General features: G+C 43.8%; 1 protein-coding gene across 2 annotated transcripts in view; it reads right to left on the reverse strand.

The window, feature by feature from the left end:
- The window catches only part of tinagl1 (tubulointerstitial nephritis antigen-like 1), a 62,821-nt gene that overhangs the window by 18,195 nt on the left and 20,853 nt on the right, over positions 1-23,773 (reverse strand). For both annotated transcript variants that reach the window (XM_014178417.2, XM_014178418.2), the window contains exons 4-5: positions 11,597-11,689; positions 6,088-6,202 (exon numbers count right to left, since the gene is read on the reverse strand). In XM_014178417.2, the coding sequence (XP_014033892.1) occupies positions 6,088-6,202; positions 11,597-11,689 (208 nt within the window). The remainder of the gene's footprint in view (positions 1-6,087; positions 6,203-11,596; positions 11,690-23,773) is intronic.

Here is a 23,773-nt window from a genome sequence, read left to right on the forward strand (position 1 = left end):
ACAAGAGGAGGCTGACAAGCCAACAACAAGAGGAGGCTGACAAGCCAACAACAAGAGGAGGCTGACAAGCCAACAACAAGAGGAGGCTGACAAACCAACAACAAGAGGAGGCTGACAAGCCAACAACAAGAGGAGGCTGACAAGCCAACAACAAGAGGAGGCTGACAAACCAACAACAAGAGGAGGCTGACAAGCCAACAACAAGAGGAGGCTGACAAGCCAACAACAAGAGGAGGCTGACAAACCAACAGCAAGAGGAGGCTGACAAACCAACAACAAGAGGAGGCTGACAAACCAACAGCAAGAGGAGGCTGACAAACCAACAGCAAGAGGAGGCTGACAAACCAACAACAAGAGGAGACTGACAAGCCAACAACAAGAGGAGGCTGACAAGCCAACAACAAGAGGAGGCTGACAAACCAACAACAAGAGGAGGCTGACAAGCCAACAACAAGAGGAGGCTGACAAGCCAACAACAAGAGGAGGCTGACAAGCCAACAACAAGAGGAGGCTGACAAGCCAACAACAAGAGGAGGCTGACAAGCCAACAACAAGAGGAGGCTGACAAACCAACAGCAAGAGGAGGCTGACAAACCAACAACAAGAGGAGGCTGACAAACCAACAGCAAGAGGAGGCTGACAAACCAACAACAAGAGGAGGCTGACAAACCAACAACAACATAGTTGTTCCCTACACAAACCAACAACAACAACTTCCTAATGATGCTTTTGTGTGGAGCGCGCTCAGCGCATGGTGATTAATTAGCCACAATATGTCACGTCCTGACCAGTAAAGGGGTCTATTTCTTATTGTAGTTTGGTCAGGACGTGGCAGAGGGTATTTGTTTTCTTGGTTTTGTGTATGTGTTTAGATAGAGGGATATTTTGTGTAGAGTGTTTCTGGGGTTTATTGGTGTAAGTGTCGATGTAGAGGGGGTAGTTGATTTAGGTGGTTCGGGGTGTGTGTGTGTGTGTATTGTAGAGGGGTATTTGATTTATGTGTTCCGGGGTGTTGGGTATGTTCTTGTGTTTGTATTTCTAAGGGGCTGTTCTAGTTTTGTATTTCTGTGTTGGCCTGGTATGATTCTCAATCAGGAACAGCTGTACATCGTTGTTGCTGATTGAGAGTCATACTTAGGTCGCCTGTTTTCACCTGTTAGTTTGTGGGAAATTGTGCTGTGTATAGCTTTGTGCCTTACCGGCCTGTTATTCGTCGTTGTATTTTGTATACGTGTTTGTTTTGGGTTTTTCCTTCTTTGTCCATAATAAAGAAGATGAGTGTACATATTCCCGCTGCGTTTTGGTCCTCTCCTTATGACAATCGTGACACAATAGGACTTTCATGAATGTAAATACAATAAGATGACTGTGTATCACACGCAAATCATTAGCAAAAGTCTGTTAAGTTATTCCGGTAGAGATGACTGATTCACAGACGATTAGGACTATTTGGCCTAATATCAGTTTCTGACGTTGTTCCCTACATAGTTCACTACTTTTCCCCCATAGCCCTATGGGGCCCTATGGAGCCCTATGGACCCTAGTCAAAATTAGAGCACTATACAATGGGACGGAGACAGGCCAGGTATGGAGGTGGGAGGCATGCTTAACCCTGCAGGTAAAGTTGAAGTCGGAAGTTTACATACACCTTAGCCAAATACATTTAAGCTCAGTTTTTCACAATTCCTGACATTGAATCCGAGAAAAGATTCCTTGTCTTAGGTCAGTTAGGATAACCACTTATTTTAAGAATGTGAAATGTCAGAATAATAGTAGAGAGAATTTATTTCAGCTTTTATTTCTTTCATCACATTCCCAGTGGGTCAGAAGTTTACATGCACTCAATTAGTATTTGGTAGCATTGCCTTTAAATTGTTTAACTTGGGTCAAACGTGTCGGGTAGCCTTCCACAAGCTTCCCACAATAAGTTGAGTGAATATTGGCCCATTCCTCCTGACAGAGCTGGTGTAACTGAGTCAGGTTTGTAGGCCTCCTTGCTCGCACAAGCTTTTTCAGTTCTTCCCACACATTTTCTATAGGATTGAGGTCAGGGCTTTGTGATGCCAACTCCAATATATTGACTTTGTTGTCTTTAAGCCATTTTGCCACAACTTTGCTTGCAAGTTTGCTTGGGGTCATTGTCCGTTTGGAAGACCCATTTGCGACCAAGCTTTAACTTCCTGACTGATGTCTTGAGATGTTTGCTTCAATATATCTACATAATTTTCCTTCCTCATGATGCCAACTATTTTGTAAAGTGCACCAGTCCCTCCTGCAGCAAAGCACCCCCACAACATGATGCTACCACCCCCGTGCTTCACGGTTGGAATGGTGTTCTTCAGCTTGCAAGCCTCCCCCTTTTTCCTCCAAACATAACGATGGTCATTATGGCCAAACAGTTCTATTTTTGTTTCATCAGACCTGAGGACATTTCTCTAAAAAGTACGATCTTTGTCCCCATGTGCAGTTGCAAACCATAGTCTGGCTTTTTTATGGCGGTTTTGGAGCCGTGGCTTCTTCCTTGCTGAGCGGCCTTTCAGGTTATGTCAACATAGGACTCGTTTTACTGTGGATATTGATACTTTTGTACCTGTTTCCTCCAGCATCTTCACAAGGCCCTTTGCTGTTGTTCTGGGATTTTCGCACCGAAGTACATTCATCTCTAGGAGACAGAACGCGTCTCCTTCCTGAGCGGTATGACGGCTGTGTGGTCCCATGGTGTTTATACTTGCTTACTATTGTTTGTACAGATGAACGTGGCCCTTCATGCATTTGGAAATTGCTCCCGAGGATGAACCAGACTTGTTGATTTTCCCATGATGTCAAGCAAAGAGGCACTGAGTTTGAAGGTAGGCCCTGAATACATCCACAGGTACGGCTCCAATTTATTCAAATGATGTCAATTAGCCTATCAGAAACTTCTAAAGCCATGACATCATTTTCTGGAATTTTCCAAGCTGTTTAAAGGCACAGTCAAGTTAGTGTATGTAAACTTCTGACCCACTGAAATTGTGATACAGTGAATTATAAGTGAAATAATCTGTCTGTAAACAATTGTTGGAAAAATTACTTGTGTCATGCACAAAGTAGATGTCCTAACCGACTTGCCAAAACTATAGTTTGTTAAGAAGAAATGTGTGGAGTGGTTGAAAAACAAGCTTTAATGACTCAAATCTAAGTGTATGTAAACTTCCGACTTCAACTGTATGTAGAATTAGAGCATTATGCATGGAACTCTAGCTCCGTTTAGACAAACCACACCTGCTGGTACGGCCTTCTCACATTCCTCCTGTTAATATCTCAACTATTCTCCCCAGACAAACACCTGATAGAAAATATACGAGTGCGTGTGTGTGTGTGTGTGTGTGTGTGTGTGTGTGTGTGTGTGTGTGTGTGTGTGTGTGTGTGTGTGTGTGTGTGTGTGTGTGTGAACACTGTAGAAGGTCAAAGTCCAAACCATACCATGGAGTGACTGACAGCTTGGAGGTGAGAGCACAGTACTGATGTGTTTAGAGATAAGGGCTGTAAGAAATTGGAGACAGTTCTGCCTGTGCATGCGTGTGTGGCTGCAACTCCCCAGGCCTCAGTTAGGACTGGGCCTGTCCATTACCCAGTATAAAGACTGTTAGACATGCGGGGACTTAGCTGGGAGACAGACAGAACAGATCGAGAGATTTATGAATAAGCTCTCCTGCTTAGATCTGTCTCCAGGTACAGGTAGGGGCATGTTGGGAGGAGAGGGACAGGTGGATGAGGGAGTGGTGGGTTGGAGAGAATAGAGTTGAAGGGAGGAGGCAGTGGGGGAGTGGGGGGTTGGAGAGAGTGGAGTTGAAGGGAAGAGGGGGTGGGGGAGTGGGGGGTTGGAGAGAGTGGATTGAAGGGAGGAGGGTGTGGGGAGGGGTTATAGAGAGTGGAGTTGACAGGAGGAGGGGGTGGGGGAGTTTGGTCTGGAGGATGTAGGGTGGGGACAGGGATTGGGAAGGGTAGCACGGAGAGGGGAGGGCCAGTCTGTTGTGTTGTCTAAAATGACTCTACCCCATCACCCATCTCTATCCTCTACCCCATCCTCAATCTCTATCCTCTACCCCATCCTCCACCTCCATCCTCTACCCCATCCTCCACCTCTATCCTCTACCCCATCCTCCACCTCTATCCTCTACCCCATCCTCCACCTCTATCCTCTACCCCATCCTCCACCTCTATCCTCTACCCCATCCTCTCCACCTCTATCCTCTACCCCATCCTCTCCACCTCTATCCTCTACCCCATCCTCTCCACCTCTATCCTCTACCCCATCCTCTCCACCTCTATCCTCTACCCCATCCTCTCCACCTCTATCCTCTACCCCATCCCCTCCACCTCTATCCTCTACCCCATCCTCCACCTCTACCCTCTACCCCATCCTCCACCTCTATCCTCTACCCCATCCTCCACCTCTATCCTCTACCCCATCCTCCACCTCTATCCTCTACCCCATCCTCCACCTCTATCCTCTACCCCATCCTCCACCTCTATCCTCATCCTCCACCTCTATCCTCATCCTCCACCTCTATCCTCTACCCCATCCTCTCCACCTCTATCCTCTACCCCATCCTCTCCACCTCTATCCTCTACCCCATCCTCTCCACCTCTATCCTCTACCCCATCCTCTCCACCTCTATCCTCTACCCCATCCTCTCCACCTCTATCCTCTACCCCATCCTCTCCACCTCTATCCTCTACCCCATCCTCCACCTCTATCCTCTACCCCATCCTCCACCTCTAACCTCTACCCCATCCTCCACCTCTATCCTCTACCCCATCCTCCACCTCTATCCTCTACCCCATCCTCCACCTCTATCCTCTACCCCATCCTCCACCTCTATCCTCTACCCCATCCTCCACCTCTATCCTCTACCCCATCCTCCACCTCTATCCTCTACCCCATCCTCCACCTCTATCCTCTACCCCATCCTCCACCTCTATCCTCTACCCCATCCTCCACCTCTATCCTCTACCCCATCCTCCACCTCTATCCTCTACCCCATCCTCCACCTCTATCCTCTACCCCATCCTCCACCTCTATCCTCTACCCCATCCTCCACCTCTATCCTCTACCCCTATCCTCTACCCCATCCTCCACCATCCTCTATCCTCTACCCCATCCTCCACCTCTATCCTCTACCCCATCCTCCACCATCCTCTATCCTCTACCCCATCCTCCACCTCTATCCTCTACCCCATCCTCCACCTCTATCCTCTACCCCATCCTCCACCTCTATCCTCTACCCCATCCTCCACCTCTATCCTCTACCCCATCCTCCACCTCTATCCTCTACCCCATCCTCCACCCCTATCCTCTACCCCATCCTCCACCTCTATCCTCTACCCCATCCTCCACCTCTATCCTCTACCCCATCCTCCACCATCCTCTATCCTCTACCCCATCCTCCACCTCTATCCTCTACCCCATCCTCCACCTCTATCCTCTACCCCATCCTCCACCTCTATCCTCTACCCCATCCTCCACCTCTATCCTCTACCCCATCCTCCACCTCTATCCTCTACCCCATCCTCCACCTCTATCCTCTACCCCATCCTCCACCTTTATCCTCCCAATCCCCTCTGTGTTGATTAGATTGGCTCTTACATAATCTGTCTGGTTAGAATGTAAACAGAGTTAAAGACAACACATAGCAGAGGGGAGGCTTCCGAGATTATTATCAACAGATCAATACCAGACTCTGCCTGGTAGCCATAGCTGGTAATGATACAGGGCAGGCAAGCAGAATCTTTAAATAAAATGTTATATTATAGGTCCCTTTTGATGCACACACTTTTTTTTCAGATTCTTCTCAGGTTTACATAGGTTTGATAAAGTGAAAAACAGGCCGCGACACCATGTCTGCATCCCAATTGGCACCCTATTCCCTACATACAGCAGTGCGCCCTATGGTCCCTTACATGGGCCCTCATCAAAAGTAGTCACTTTATAGAGAACAGGGTGCCATGGCATTGGAGATCCATCCCATGAATCACCCAGCCTCACCCAGCCTCAACCTGCCCCCTATCCCACCCTTGCCCTACCCAGCAGACAGGTCTTCTCACCTGCATCTCGTTCATGCTCATGATGGTCCTGGAGGGCCTCTGTGTCCCCAGGCGATACCTCAGGCCCTCGTCCAGAGACATGCCATAGAACTGGCTGTAGTTTGCTGCCCGCCAGCTAGGGAGAGAGAGGAAAGTCAGGACAGTGAGTGTAAAAAATGTGTGTATGTGTGTTTTTTTTTGTGTGTTTTTTTTAAATCTTTATTTTAACAGGGAAAACAGACTGAGACCTGGATCTCTTTTATGGCTGTGCCCTGTGTAAACATGTTGATATGTACAGTTTTAGGCATACAGACAAGAACATTTCAAACATACAAAACAAAGACACAATTCAACAGAAACAATCACAGACAACATCATATTGATCCTCCATAACATTTTTGAAATGGGCAAGGGACACCAGAGTGTCTAACTTAAGTTGGATCTGCAGTTTGTTCCATAAATAAGGCGCAAAGGAACTAAAGGCAGTCCTACCCAACTCTGTCGAGACCGCAGGAGTCTCTAATGTAATCCACATCTGTGATCTGGTTTTAAAATGTGTATATCTAGTGGAAAAGAATGATGATATATATGGAGGTAGTTTTAAAAGAAGTGCTTTATAAATAAACAAGAGAGCATGTTGCTCTCGCCTCACAGATAGAGAGGCCCAACCCACATGTTGATATAGGATACAGTGATGAGTTTTGTAACTATCACCCGTGATAAACCTGAGTGCACAATGGTAAATAGCATCCAGTGGTTTTAATGTGTTTGCCGATGCATGCATATAGATAATATCACCATAATCTAAAACAGACAGAAAAGTAGCCTGCACAATTTGTTTTCTATTTACAAAGGACAGACAAGCCCTGTTTCTGTAAAGGAACCCTATCTTGAATTTGAGCTTTTTTCCCAATTCAGTAACATGTTTTTTAAAAGAAAGCTTATCATCTAACCATACCCCTAAATATTTATATGCAGAGACCTGTTTGATTTGAGTACCATCCAAGCTAGTGATTACAAAAGTGTTTCTAACTGAGAGTTTAGACCTAGAAAAAAACATGACATTTGTTTTCTTAGCGTTTAAAACAAGTTTAAGCTGTAAAAGAGACCCCTGTAGTATCCTAAAATCAGACTCCAACTGCATTAAAGCTTGGTCCGCTGTTGGAGTAATAGAGTACATCACTGTGTCATCTGCATATAAATGGAATTTACAATATTTGACATCATCACCAATGTTGTTTATATAAAGTGAGAACAATAGTGGGCCAATTATTGAACCCTGAGGCACCCCTTTACGTAACTGTAAGGAGTCAGACTTGACCCCGTCGACCATGACGGCCTGAGTTCTATCTTTAAGATAGTCATAAAACCATCGGCAGGCATCAGTGCCCACTCCTATAGATGACAGCTTACTCAAAAGGATAGCATGGTCTACAGTGTCAAAAGCTTTTGACAAATCTACAAACAACGCAGCACAGTGCTTTCTATCATCTAAGGCATTTGCAATATCATTTACAACAAGCATAGTGGCCGATGTGGTACTGTGTTTAGATCTAAAACCAGATTGGTTGGTGCTAAGAATACTGTTAGCAGAAAGAAAAGACTGTAACTGTTTGTTGACTATAGATTCTAGGATCTTTGCCAGACAAGGGAGCCTAGAGATGGGTCGATAGTTATCCAAATCACTACCGTCACCTCCCTTATGTAATGGCAGAACAAAAGCTGCTTTCCACACCTTAGGGATAATTCCTGTGCTTAATGTTAGATTAAAAATGTGTGTCACTGAACCAGCAATGATAGGTGCAGCACACTTAAGTAAGAACGGGTCTAAATTGTCAGCGCCTAAGGATTTCTTAGTATCAATGGCACACAGGGCAGCTAGAACTTCTGCTTCGGTTATTTTCTGGAAACTAAAAACAGGGTTACCATTTTTCAGAGTAACGGTTGAAAAGCAAGATGAAAAATCAACTAACTGGCCAGTGCCACAATGGCCACTTTTCCTTTCAAATAAAAAACCAGCAGAGATGAAATGCTTATTAAAAGCATCACAAATATCATTTTTTTCACTTAGGATACAGGAATCTGAGGTAATTTGCTTAGGAAGAGAAACAGCAGAATTCCCCCGTTTCAGTGAATTAACGGTTTTCCAGAATTTTGCAGGATCTCCTGCAGAATCTGTCATAGCATTAAGGAAGTAATTTGATTGTGCCTTTTTGACAGCTGCAGTACATTTATTTCTCAATTGCCTAAAAAACAGCCAATCAGCTGGAGTACCTGTTTTCCTCGCCAAGGCCCAGGCCCGATTCTTTTGCAGGAAAAGACCTGACAATTCAGGAGAGAACCAAGAACTGGTTCGGTTTCTTACTCTGTGATTCTTAAGCGGGGCATGTTTATCAGACATAGAGGTAACAATAGAAGAGAAAAAAAGCAAGGGCTAAAACCGGGTCCAGAAAACAGCAAGTGGATAAAAACTCAGAGTGATATAAGTCAAGGGTAAAAGCTTGCTGTGAGAAATGTTTATAATTTCTCTTAGAGATTATACAGGGATCAGAGTGTTTCAGCCTGGTATCTCTAATACAAGCAATAGGGCAGTGGTCACTGATATCATTTGCAAAAACCCCACTGGCTGTGTATTTATGGGGGGTGTTTGTTAGAATAATGTCTAGTAGAGTAGATTTTACTGGGTTCTTAAAGTTGGGACGGGTTGGTTTAGTTATCAGCTGAGTTAGATTTAGCTCAGTACAAATGTCTTTTAATTTATCGGATACTGGTGAAAGCCAATCCAGGTTAAAATCTCCCAAAATCAGTAATTCAGAGTTTGCATAATTAGACAGTATATCAGATAATTTGCATAGAGTACAAGGAGGAGCTGAGGGGGGGCGATATACCCCTCCTAGAGTTAAACGAGCATTATTACCAAGTACCAAATTTAAAACTAGACATTCATATTGCTTTGGGACAGAGGTTGATATGGACACAGAAACATTTAAGCAGCATTTTACATAAATCGCGATACCACCACCTCTACCAACTCTATCAGCTCTATAAATATTGTACCCAATCAACTGAACATCTGAATCAGGCACAGAATCACACAGCCACGATTCAGATACAACCAATACGTCAACATTTGATTGTGAGACCAAAATTTCAATAAAGTCCAACTTTTGTATCAGGCTTCTAGCATTCAAATGAATTATTCCAATGCCATTGCTACAGGAATTCATATCAGATGGAGTATCCGAGGTAGCACCTGAAGCTGCACTGGATGAGCAATAAACCATTTTCGAGCTATTGACAGAGCTCAATTTTATGGGGACAAGATTACTACTAACAATACCTCTCTGCATGTGAGTAGTATTCGCAATACGGTGATTGGACAATAATCTAGGAATTGCAGAAAGGTTGTTAACTGTAGTTTGTTCCATATTTGCAATTGAGGGACTAATTAATGAAACTGGGAGAGGAGCATTGACCGTAGTCTGATAGGGGAGCGTACAATCTCAAAAGTCAACCCCTGAAAATACACAACGTCAGGTATCAGAGGCTCTACATGAGGCAAGAGTAAGAGACATGTTGGTGGAGAGGATGCTGGAGCCATACCTGTTAAGATGTAAATTGTCCCGAAGAAATAGACCTGGTCGGTCTGTAAAAGCTGCAAAGTTATCCACAAATGGAATTCCCATCGTGCAGCGGTATCCCTTAAGCCAGGTGTGTAATTGGCGTATACGACTAAAAACCATATCCGTGTAGCGTGGGGATGGAAATGGACCGGAAACAACGCACTGCTTCCCAGATTCCAGCAGCGTATTTATCAATGTTTTAAAATCGTCTCTCAATTTCTCTGACTGCTGGAGTTTAATGTCATTAGACCCAACATGGACAATGACAGTTGAAGCGGCGGAGTGCTTGCTAATAAGTAGCGGTAGCATGGAATTTAGGTCAGGGATCCTAGCGCCAGGGTAGCAGAAGGTCTCAGCTTTCCGGATGGAAACGTTTCGGACCATGGATGAACCCACCACGAGAACGGAAGGACTACAGATGGGTTTACTGGGTAAATGACAGGGCCTCTCCCGGGTGATCTGCCTCCTAGCAGGTTGAGGGGGGCTAGCAGCTGAGTCTGACGACCTAGCGGCGGGCAAGGAGCGCAGATGAGTATGCTTGGGCACTTCCACCTGAGAGTGAGACGGCAGCAGTAGAGATGTAGCGGAGGGACCCTGTACAGTATGATTGGAATGCACTTCCAGGTCTTCCAGGACCTCGAATCTTCTCCCCAATAGTAGCATCTCCGAAACATTTGATGGATTCCGTTTCCTGGAGTGCTTTACTCCCCGGACAGCAATCCAGGCATCCTGAGGCGGAGCAGAAGGGGTGGAACAGACCAGGCCCTTCGGTTTAGCTCCTAGCCTGGGCCATGGCTCGTTTAAGGGAACCGAATGGAGTTTCTCCTTTACAGGCTCCCCAAAAGTTGAGGTGCCGAGCCAGGGGCAGGTGACGTCGTCGATTTTGGAGGTGGTTTGTGCAACCATGGAGTCCAGGAGTTCTTCGTCCTCCTTGATCTGGCACAAGACAGATACTCTCCCCTCCAGCTCAGCGACTCTGGCTCAGATACTGGCAGGTGGTACATCCAGGGGTGAGCGAAACCATGAGAGACAGGTGGTTTTGGGCCCGGAGACTAGCAGTTAGCAGTTTGTTTTTAGCCTAAAGCCAGCTTTAAAATAAATCCTCAAATAACATTATAAAAATGGAAGTGTAGTAAAATAAAACGGCTAGAGCTGCCGCTTTCAATTGTTCTCTGCTTCCAATTCTTAGAAAAAAACAACGTTGCATTCACATGTGTGTATGTGTGTTTGGGTGTGTTTTTAAAACTTCTTCAGGATTGGTGGGTCCCCTGCGGGACGGTTGAGCTAACGTAGGCTAATGCGATTAGCATGAGGTTGTAAGTAACAAGAACATTTCCCAGGGCATAGACATATCTGATATTGGCAGAAAGATTAAATTCTTGTTAATCTAACTGCACTGTCCAATTTACAGTAGCTATTACAGTGAACGAATACCATGCTATTGTTTGAGGAGAGTGCACAGTTTTGAACATAAAAAGTTATTAATAAACAAATTAGTAGTAGCAGTCTTGATACAAGATTTGTAACAGAAATGCAATGGTTCATTGGATCAGTCTGAAACGTTGCACATACACTGCTGTCATCTAGTGGCCAAAATTGCACCTGGGCTGGAATAGTACATTATGGCCTTTCTCTTGCATTTCAAAGATGATGGTAACATAAAATACAAAAAAAATGTTTTTTTTCTTCTTTGTATTATCTTTTACCAGATCAAATGTGTTATATTCTCCTACATTACTTTCACATTGCCACAAACTCCAAAGTGTTTCCTTTCAAATGGTGCCAAGAATATGCATATCCTTGCTTCAGGGCCTAAGCTACAGGCAGTTAGATTTGGGTATGTCATTTTAGGCGAAAATTTTTAAAAAAGGGTCCGATCCTTAAGAGGTTTTTTTAAGTGTCCTTACCCAAAATTTCCTCTGTTGACAGCCTGGATCATGTCATTCTCTATCAGACAGGCATGCTGCTCACACTCCCAACGCCCAGTTGTTCCACACGTGCTGTAGGAGGTAGAGAAGGGGAGGGGGAGAAAAGCAGAGAGAGGGGAGAGAGGGGCAGATAAAGAGGGGGAAGATGAAAGAAGAGGGCAACAGAGAGAGGGTACAAGAGTTAAAGTTAGAATGGACAGGGTCAGAAGTCAGAACACTGCTTTAGATTCATAGATAATGGCGCCACATTTTATTCATTATAATAATTGGAAGTGTATTACTGTACTGCACAGACGTAGTTCAAGTGATTGATGTAATGTACTGTACAAAAGCACAACTGACCTTTGTCCACTGTTGTGAAGTAATGATGCTGAATTAACGGAAGGAACAAGGAAAGCCAACAGTCAATATAGAGAGAACATTTTCAACATAAAACATGTATAAGAAGCTACACTGTATAGCCTAATTCCCCAGGGAGAGACTGAACAAGGGGAACACGGGACTTGGCAAAGAGAGAGGGAAAAGAGAGAGAGAGAGGAGAGCGAATGAAGGGATGAAGAAGGGGCCTTTTAAGGCAACAGAGCACAGAAAAATGTCCATTTTTAGTCCTAAGGAACCAGGGGGGAGTGAATACTAAGCAGTCTGATGGGCGCGATAAGTAGATATTGAAACATGACCGCATGAACATTTTTGTGATCCACTGAAATAGAGCATTTCTACTGTCTGTGCTGTGCTGAGTCACTGTGGGGAGGTGTGTGTGCCATGACACACACATATAGTACAGTACAGTCATAGGCCAAAATCACACACTATCCTCTAGTGCACTCCTTTTGATCAGGGTCTATTAGGCTATGGTCAAAAGTAGTGTACTATGTAGGGCATGGGGTGCCATTTGTGACACAGACATGAAGTCTGATAGGCCTACTGTACAACATACTGTAAGGAAGAGAGTGGGATGTAGATATACATTACCATGGTAACAACTCCTTAAACCAGCTTTATATAATATGTTTAGGGTCTGACACCCATAGACTTGCCATAAACATTCACACTAGCTCATGATTCCTAATAGCAATCTATGTATTCACAATAAGTTACAGTGCATACTCACACAGGTGGTTCATATACTGTACTATCTAAATAAAGATGACGAGGATGACTTAACTTCTTACCTCATCATTATCTTAAGATAATACTAACCCTGGTGCTATCTAGAACGTAAAAGGGTTCTTTGGCTGTCCCCATAGGAGAACCCTTTGAAGAACCCTTTTTGGTTCCAGGTATAACACTTTCCACAGAGGGTTCTAGATGGAACCCAAAAGAGTTCTACCTGGAACCGAAAAGGGTTCTACTTGGAACCAAAAAGGGTTATGCTATCGGTAGAGCTGAAGAACCCTTTAGGAACCCTTTTTTCTAAGAGTGTACCTAGAAATCTCAGACTATAAAGTCTATTGGATCTGTGGTCCTATTTTATAGAGTGGAGTCCCTGTAAAGTGCCCCAGTCAGAACCACCGAAACATTCTAATTTAGTCATGCTAGGTCCAATATGTGTATTAGCTAACAAATAACATTCCAGGGACAACATACAGTCAGACACATATGCACACTCAGTGACATTGTGGTTAGAGTGTTTGCCCTCAGATTGGAAGGTTGTGAGTTCAATCCCTGGCAGATGGGACCTGATGCGTCTCTGTTTGGCACTCAGCGTTAAGGCGATACATTTGGGGGTAAGGCCCTGAGACACACTACTGTCCTGTCCAGGGGGAGTAGTTGTACATCAAGCTGCTTCACGCTACAGAAACAGGAGATAGGCTTCTGACCTATAAGCCGTTCTGACCCTGCTACCCTGGCACACACCCAAACCAGTGACTGAACCTGAGGCCAACGGAAGCTGTCTGATGGCTCTGCTTGGGGGAAACAGACAGTGACTTTTAACCTCTAACCCCTTCCCTCAGCAGCCCAGAAACATCTAGAAGCCTCCAGTAGTCTCTGTGCCAGGACCCAGACACAGTGGGCCGAAGCAGAAATAAATTAATGCACTGAAACACACTCTGAGGTCTAGGTCTGGTACAGAGTATAGAGACAGAGGGGTGAAATACGAGGGCTGTGTGAACACTGGGAGACCATAGCTCAGATTCCCCGTCACACTTCACCATTAGAAACAAGAGGCTAGAAATAATACCCAGTAGGGAGATTCTCACCTCTCAGACCACAGACAGGCAGACAGGCAGAAACACGAAAAGACATACGAAAGACATGCATACACACGCACGCACGCACGCACACACGCACGCACACACACACACACACACACACACAAGTCAAAGAAACATGGAATGACTCAAGGCCTCCGCTGAAGATCCTATCAGGAACTCAAAAGCCTGGGCTTATCAGACAGTAACACATGGTGATAGACAAATAAACATCAACACACACACACACACACACACACACACACACACATAGATATACACACACACACACACACGCACGCACACGCACACACACACACACACACAGATATCTACATTCACACACGCATGCACACTCACACACACACACACACAAATAGACACACGGACAAAGCATTCGCAGATACTCAAGCAGATGTTGAACTGCATGTTAGTACTGTGGTGTTGGTCATGACTGCTGTAATATATTATCCTGCTGTTGTAAGGAGATCACAATGGTCAGCCAAGATGAGTAGAAGGGAGAGATGAAGACAGTGGGGGCTGACCAGAGCAGAGAGGGGAGAGGAGGGCACACTGAGGGAGAGGGACAAGAGCGTGCTTGGTTATTTAGGAATGGAAACTGTCTTCCACCCAAAACCCTGTGTGTTAAAAGACATAATGACCTGGGAGTGTGTAGGAGTGTTAGGAACAATATGCACACATGGGAAATGAGAGGAGAGTAGGGGAGTGTGTGTGTTTGTGTGTGTGTATGTTTGTTCATACTGTATGTGCCTACCTGTGTGTGTACATTTCATGCTTGTATGTGAGTGCATGAGTGGTTGTGAGTGTTTGAGTCTAACAGTGAAAGGGGAGTTTACACTTAAATGCTGGTCCATGCTGTACTGAAACAGGATCTATTTTTACCAGGGAGGTTGTGTTTATTTAACCTCCAAATGTTTCTCTTAAAGGAGAGGAGAGAAGAGGAAGACACACTAGGTCCATTTATCAAGGTTAGACTGTACGTCTATAGGCTCCCCTTTACTATCTCTGCTCCTATCTGACCCTTAGGTCGCCACCAATAGACTCCTGTCCAATAGACTCCAGGGTTGAGGACTATCAGTCTGAAGCTATGCAGAAGACCTGGGTTCAAATAATATTCTAAATCCTTTAAAATAATTCATCTGTTTGGTTGAGCTTGTCTGGCTTAGTGGCCCAATAGAATAGTCCCCAAACTGCAAACCCGGCCCATCTGGCACTACAGTCAGGCTAGTATTTGAAAGATTTTGAATAGTCTTTGAACCCAGCTCTGGTAGGCAGACATGAATATGGCTGGAGTTAGATTAGCCCAGAGAAACAGCTACAGGACATGTTGCATGAGTATTAAAATAAATACGATATGGGTATGTGAATGGGGGCAGACGCCAAACAGACACTTGCCTTTGCATCCCCAGTGCACGCACACACACACTCTCTCTCTCTCTCTCTCTCTCTCTCTCTCTCTCTCTCTCACTCACTCACTCACTCACTCACTCACTCACTCACTCACTCACTCACTCACTCACTCACTCACTCTCACTCACACACTGTGAAACAGCCCGTGGAAACTGTCCTCACCCCTCATCATGGAAACTGTCCTCACCCCTCACCCCTCATCCTGGAAACTGTTCTCACCCCTCATCATGGAAACTGTCCTCATCCCTCATCCTGGAAACTGTTCTCACCCCTCATCCTGGAAACTGTTCTCACCCCTCATCCTGGAAACTGTTCTCACCCCTCATCCTGGAAACTGTCCTCGCCCCTCATCCTGGAAACTGTTCTCGCCCCTCATCCTGGAAACTGTCCTCGCCCCTCATCCTGGAAACTGTTCTCGCCCCTCATCCTGGAAACTGTCCTCACCCCTCATCCTGGAAACTGTCCTCACCCCTCATCCTGGAAACTGTTCTCACCCCTCATCCCCTACTTGCTATCCCCTCTGTTATTTTGAAAGACTGTAAATTCCCCAGACAGGAAAACCATCCACACCCCACATGCAAGGTGCTTAGAACAAAGACAGTCCATTCCATAAAGACGAGCTGTTAGTGAGGGCTACTCAATGCAATTCGTCCAATTGAAAAGCTACAGGTGAGGAGAACTCAGTGCAATTAAATCACAGAATTTGGTGTCTTTGACAACCTGGCTTTGTCTTTCTACATATTCCTGTGTTTGAGAGAGGTTTCCAGGTGTCTGTGTGTTAGAAATAGGTTTCCAGGTGTCTGTGTGTTAGAAATAGGTTTCCAGGTGTCTGTGTGTTAGAAATAGGTTTCCCGGTGTCTGTGTGTTAGAGAGTTTTCCAGGTGTCTGTGTGTTAGAAATAGGTTTCCAGGTGTCTGTGTGTTCGAAAGAGGTTTCCAGGTGCCTGTGTGTTAGAGAGTTTTCCAGGTGTCTGTGTGTTAGAAATAGGTTTCCAGGTGTCTGTGTGTTAGAGAGTTTTACAGGTGTCTGTGTGTTAGAAAGAGTTTTCAAGGTGTCTGTGTGTTAGAGAGTTTTACAGGTGTCTGTGTGTTAGAGAGTTTTACAGGTAACTGTGTGTTAGAAAGAGTTTAAGGTGTCTGTATTGTTAGAAATAGGTTTCCAGGTGTCTGTGTGTTAGAGAGAGGTTTTCAGGTGTCTGTGTGTTAGAGAGAGGTTTTCAGGTGTCTGTGTGTTAGAGAGTGGTTCCAAGTGTATTGACGTGTTAGACAGATGTTGTCCAGGTGTATTGACATGTTAGACAGATGTTGTCCAGGTGTATTGGCATGTTAGACAGATGTTGCCCAGGTGTATTGACATGTTAGACAGATGTTGTCCAGGTGTATTGACATGTTAGACAGATGTTGCCCAGGTGTATTGACATGTTAGACAGATGTTGTCCAGGTGTATTGACATGTTAGACAGATGTTGCCTAGGTGTATTGACATGTTAGACAGATGTTGTCCAGGTGTATTGACGTGTTAGACAGATGTTGCCCAGGTGTATTGACATGTTAGACAGATGTTGTCCAGGTGTATTGACATGTTAGACAGATGTTGTCCAGGTGTATTGACATGTTAGACAGATGTTGTCCAGGTGTATTGACGTGTTAGAGAGATGTTGTCCAGGTGTATTGACATGTTAGACAGATGTTGTCCAGGTGTATTGACATGTTAGACAGATGTTGTCCAGGTGTATTGACATGTTAGACAGATGTTGTCCAGGTGTATTGACGTGTTAGACAGATGTTGTCCAGGTGTATTGACGTGTTAGACAGATGTTGTCCAGGTGTATTGACGTGTTAGACAGATGTCGCCCAGGTGTATTGACATGTTAGACAGATGTTGTCCAGGTGTATTGACATGTTAGACAGATGTTGTCCAGGTGTATTGACATGTTAGACAGATGTTGTCCAGGTGTATTGACATGTTAGACAGATGTTGTCCAGGTGTATTGACATGTTAGACAGATGTTGCCCAGGTGTATTGACATGTTAGACAGATGTTGCCCAGGTGTATTGACATGTTAGACAGATGTTGTCCAGGTGTATTGACATGTTAGACAGATGTCGCCCAGGTGTATTGACATGTTAGACAGATGTTGTCCAGGTGTATTGACATGTTAGACAGATGTTGTCCAGGTGTATTGACATGTTAGACAGATGTTGTCCAGGTGTATTGACATGTTAGACAGATGTTGTCCAGGTGTATTGACATGTTAGACAGATGTTGTCCAGGTGTATTGACATGTTAGACAGATGTTGCCCAGGTGTATTGACATGTTAGACAGATGTTGTCCAGGTGTATTGACATGTTAGACAGATGTTGTCCAGGTGTATTGACATGTTAGACAGATGTCGCCCAGGTGTATTGACATGTTAGACAGATGTTGTCCAGGTGTATTGACATGTTAGACAGATGTTGTCCAGGTGTATTGACATGTTAGACAGATGTTGTCCAGGTGTATTGACATGTTAGACAGATGTTGCCCAGGTGTATTGACATGTTAGACAGATGTCGCCCAGGTGTATTGACATGTTAGACAGATGTCGCCCAGGTGTATTGACATGTTCGATCTCAGACTGCTTGTAGTATCACAGACTAACCGACAGTTATTCTGTAATCAGTAGAACATCAGTAGAACATCAGTAGAACAGTAGTACAGTGGTGTAAAGTACTTAAGTAAAAATGAATACTTAAGTAGTTTTGTGGGGTATCTGTACTTTACTTTACTATTTATATTTTTGACTACTTTTACTTCACTACATTCCTAAATAACTTTTTACTCAATACATTTTCGCTGACATCCAAAAGTACTCATTACATTTTGAATGCTTAGCAGGACAGGAAAATTGTCTAATTAACACACTTATCAAGAGAACATCCCTGGTCATCCCTACTGCCTCTGATCTGGAGGACTCACTAAACAGAGAACATCCCTGGTCATCCCTACTGCCTCTGATCTGGCAGACTCACTAAACACAAATGCTTTGTGTGTAAATTATTCGTTGAACTGTGCCCCTGGCTGTCCGTAAATGAAAAAAACAAGAAAATTGTGTCGTCTGGTTTTAATATAAGAAATGTTTAATGATTTATACTTCTACTTTTGATACTTAAGTACATTTCAAACCAAATACTTTTAGTAGTACTATAGAAGTATAGTAGTAATATAATATTATAGATGTGTAGTATAGAGTATAGATGTGTAGTAGTAAAGAAGCATAGTAGTAGTATAGTACTATATAAGTATATTAGTACTATAATATTATAGAAGCATAGTAGTACTATAGTAGTATAGAAACATAGTAGTACTATAGTAGTATAGAAGTACAGTAGTACTATAGTACTATAGAAGTATAGTAGTACTATAATAGAATAGAAGTGTAGTAGTACTATAGTACTATAGTAGAGTAGTAGTACTATAGCAGTATAGACGTATAGTAGTAATATAATAGTATAGACGTATAGTAGTTCTATAGTAGTATAAGTATAGCACTATAATTGTATAGTACTATAGTAGTATAGAAGAATAGAAGTACTATAGTACTATAAAAGTATAGTAGTAATATAGTAGTAAATAAGTGTAGTAGTACTATAGTAGTATAGAAGTATAGCAGTATAGAAGTACAGTAGTACTATAGTAGTATATAAGTATACTAGTATAGTAGTACTATAGTGCTACAGAAGTATAGTAGTAGTATAGTAGTATAGAAGAATAGTAGTACTATAGTACTCTAGAATAATAGCAGTACTATAGTAGTACTATTGTAGTATAGTACCACTATAGTAGTATAGTAGTACTACAGTAGTATAGAAGTGCAGTAGTACTATAGTAGTACATAAGCATAGTAGTACTATGGTAGTGTAGAAGTGCATTAGTACTATATCAGTATAGAAGTATAGCAGTACTATAGTAGTATAGAAGTACAGTAGTACTATAATAGTATAAAAGTATAGTAGTACTATAGTAGTATTGAAGTATAGTAGTAATATACACTACCGTTCAAAAGTTTGGGATCACTTAGAAATGTTCTTGTTTTTGAAAGAAAAGCACTTTTTTTTGGTCCATTAAAATAACATCAAATTGTTCAGAAATACAGTGTAGACATTGTTAATGTTGTAAATGACTATTGGAGCTTGAAACGGCAGATGTTTTATGGAATATATACATAGGCGTACAGAGGCCCATTATCTGAAACTCGTCAGTCTATTCTTGTTCTGAGAAATTAAGGCTATTCCATGCGAGAAATTGCAGAGAAACTGAAGATCTCGTACAACGCTGTGTACTACTCCCTTCACAGAACAGCGCAAACTGGCTCTAACCAGAATAGAAAGAGGAGTGGGAGGCCCTGGTGCACAAATGAGCAAGAGGACAAGTACAATAGAGTGTCAGTTTAAGAAACAGACGCCTCACAAGTCCTCAACAGGCAGCTTTATTAAATAGTACCGCAAAACACCAGTCTCAACGTCAACAGTGAAGAGGCGACTCTGGGATGCTGGCCTTCTAGGCAGAGTTCCTCTGTCCAGTGTCTGTGTTCTTTTGCCCGTCTTAATCTTTTCTTTTTATTGGCCAGTCTGAGATATGGCTTTTTCTTTGCAACTCTGCCTAGAAGGCCAGCATCCCGGAGTCGCCTCTTCACTGTTGACGTTGAGACTGGTGTTTTGCAGGTACTATTTAATGAAGCTGCCAGTTGAGGACTTGTGAAGCGTCTGCAAAGGATAAGTTCATTAGAGTTACCAGCCTCAGAAATTGCAGCCCAAATAAATGCTCCACAGAGTTCAAGTAACAGACGCATCTCAACATCAACTGTTCAGAGGAGACTGCATGAATCAGGCCTTCATGGTCGAATTGCTGAAAAAAACACTTCTAAAGGATATCAATAAGAAGAAGAGACTTGTTTGGGCCAAGAAACACGAGCTAAGGACATTAGACTGGTGGAAATCTGTCCTTCGGTCTGATGAGTCGAAATGTTCGATTTTTGGTTGCAATTGGTGAACGGATTATCTTCGCATGTGCGGTTCCCAACGTGAAGCATGGAGGAGGAGGTGTGATGGTGTGGGGTGCTTTGCTGGTGAGACTGTCGGTGATTTATTTAGAATTCAAGGCACACTTAACCAGCATGGCTACCACAGCATTCGGCAGTGATACGCCTTCCCATCCCTTTTGTTTTCAAACAGGACAATGACCCAAAACACCTCCAGGCTGTGTAAGGGCTATTTGACGAATAAGGAGAGTGATGGAGTACTGCATCAGATGACCTGGCCTCCACAATCACAAGACCTCAACCCAATTGAGATGGTTTGGGATGAGTTGGACCGCAGAGTGAATGAAAAGCAGCCAACAAGTGCTCAGCATATGTGGGAACTCCTTCAAGACTGTTAGAAAAACATTCCAGGTGGAGCTGGTTGAGAGAATGCCAAGAGTGTGCAAAGCTGTTATCAAGGCAAAGGGTGGCTACTTTGAAGAATCTTATATATAAAATATATTTGTCAACACTTCTCTAATTACTACATGATTCAAAATGTGTTATTTAATAGTTTTTAACTATTTTACTACATTGCAGAAAATAGTAAAATTAAAGAAAAACACTTGAATGAGTAGGTGTGGAAAACGTTTCACTGGTACTGTATATACAAAATATGTGGACACCCCTTCAAATTAGTGGATTCAGCTATTTCAGCCACATCCGTTGCTGACAGCTGTAAATTGAGCACACAGCCATGCAATCTCCATAGACAAATATTAGCAGTGGAATGGCCTTACTGAAGATCTCAGTGACTTTCAACTTGGCACCGTCATGGGATGAGACCTTTCCAAAAAGTCAGTTTGTCAAATTTCTGCCCTGCTATAGCTGCCCCGGTCAACTGTAAGCGCTGTTATTGTGAAGTGTAAATGTCTAGGAGCAATAACGGCTCAGCCGCAAAGTGGTAGGCCACACAATCTCACAGAACGGGACCGGCGAGTGCAGAAGCGTGTAGCGCGTAAAAATGATCTGTCCTCGGTTGCAACACTCACTACCGAGTTCCAAACTGCCTCTGGAAGCAACGTCAGCACAAGAACTGTTTGTCGGGAGCTACATGAAATGGGTTTCCATGGCCCAACAGCCGCCCGCTTGCCTAAGATCACCATGAGCAATGCCAAGCGTCAGCTGGAATGGTGTAAAGCTCACCGCCATTGGACTGGAGCAGTTGAAACACGTTCTCTGGAGTGAAGAATCACGCTTCACCATCTGGCAGCCCGACGGACGAATCTGAGTTTGGCGGATGCCAGGAGAACGCTACATGCCCCAATGCATAGTGCCAACTGTAAAGTTTGGTGGAGGAGGAATAATGGTCTGGGGCTGTTTTTATGGTTTGGGCTAGGCTCCTTAGTTCCAGTTATACAAAATCTTAATGCTACAGGACACGAGGACATTCTAGACGGTTCTGTGCTTCCAACTTTGTGACAACAGTTTGGGGATGGCCTTTTCCTGTTTCAGCATGACAATGCCCCTGTGCACAAAGCGAGGTCCATACAGAAAGGGTTTGTCAAGATCGGTGTGGAAGAACTTCACTGGCCTTCACAAAGCCCTGACCTCAACCCCATCGAACACCTTTGGGATGAATTGGAACGCCAACTGTGAGCCAGTCCTAATCACCCAACATCAGTGCGCGACCTCACTAATGCTCTTGTGGCTGAATGTTAGCAAGTCCCCGTAGCAATGTTCCAATATCTAGTGGAAAGCCTTGCCAGAAGAATGGACGCTGTTATAGCAACATATTAATGCACATGATTTTGGAATGAGATGTTTTTAAGGCCCTCGGATCAATTTCCCACAATTATATATTTTTTGAACTCAGTCAGGGTCTGGACTTACTGTTGCAAGTTAGAATAATAGAATACACAAGGTGCAATTTTGAAATTTGGTTGTGCATCAGCAGTTTTTCTCCTATGTCAGTCACTGATAGTCAGTCAATTAGCCCATGTCAGCAATACATTTTTAGATTGCTAAGTTAGTGTAGCAGTCAGCTATCTAAATGTCATGTGTGCTCCCTCTCCAGCCTCTAGGTCACCAGGCTGCTCGTTATGGCGCACACCTGTTACCATTGTTACGCGCACCTGCGCGTTATCAGACTCACCTGGACTCCATCACCTCCCTGATTACCTTACCTATATATGTCACTCCCTTTGGTTCCTTCCCCAGCCGTTATTGTTTCTGTTCCTGTGTCTTGTCTGTACGTTGTTCATGTCTCTTATTTTGTATTATGGTGTGTTTATTTATTAAAACACTCACTCCCTGAACTTGCTTCCTGACTTTCAGCGCACTTCGTTACACTGAACTTGTTATCATGGTCAAATTACCAGTGGGGGGGGCACACTGAGTTAACGAAGCCCTAGCTGGCATGATATTGTAGCTTAGCCTGTGTGTAAGTTAACTAAGCCCAAGCTGGGACGATATTGTAGTTTAGCCTGCGCTTGCTATTGCCCCTAGTGGCTGGTTTCAACCTAATCTCCTGACGTCCTCAGACATGGATGGACGTTGAATACTGACTTGTATCACAGGTGACCTGGCTGCTCTAGCCCCCACAAGGCCCACTGTTGCTCAATGTTTCGAATGTTTACCAATTTTGCTCAATGTTGTCTAATGTTGCCCAATGCTAAGTGTTGTATTGTAGTGTGATGTGATGCCATGTCTTGCCGTTGCTTGTCTAATGCTGCTTCGATAAAGGAGATAGCTAGCTACAATAACCCAAATCAATGGACAGGGGTCCCAAGAATATGTAGAAGAGTTATGAATGAGACAGCATCACGAGAAGAGCCCCCAAAACTCTCCATGGAAAACGTGGGTCTGTCTGTGGTACAACCAGAAAGGTCAGGTCATCAGAGCAAAGTGTGGACTAATCACTGTTTGGACAGAAGAGATGTAAAGAAAGGAGTGAGAGGGGAGAAAGAGGAGGATATGAAGGAGTGATAAAAGGTACATAGAGAGGAAAAAGAGAAAGCTGCAGTGGTGGAATAAGTACCCAACTGTCATACTTGAGTAAAAGTAAAGATACCTTAATAGGAAATGACTCAAGTAAAAGTGAAAGTCACCCAGTAAAATACTTCTTTTTTATAGATTTTCTGTCCCATTTGTAAAACAATTCTGCCCCAGTGTCATCATTTACCTCAAACTTTTCAATGTTCAACCATGAGGGAGAGGGACCATTGTCAAAGCTCTGAGCCAGAAACCTAGACTGTGCAGCCCAGTAGTACATTCTAAAATTGGGGAGGATAAGCCCCCTTGACCGTAATCAAGGGTCAGTTTATCCCTAGGTGTTTTGCCGTGCCAGATAAACCGTCTGGTCAGCTTGTCGAGAGATGAAAAGAATGCTGCGGGAACAGGGATAGGGACAGGGAGAGATTGAAACAAATATAGAAATCTGGGCAGGACATTCATTTTAATTACATTTATTCTACCCAGTAGAGTGAGAGGCAAGTCCATCCATTTACAAAGGTCACCCTCCACCTTTTGCAA

This window comes from Salmo salar, chromosome ssa27, assembly GCF_905237065.1.
Source record: "Salmo salar chromosome ssa27, Ssal_v3.1, whole genome shotgun sequence".
Taxonomy (NCBI): Eukaryota; Metazoa; Chordata; class Actinopteri; order Salmoniformes; family Salmonidae; genus Salmo; species Salmo salar.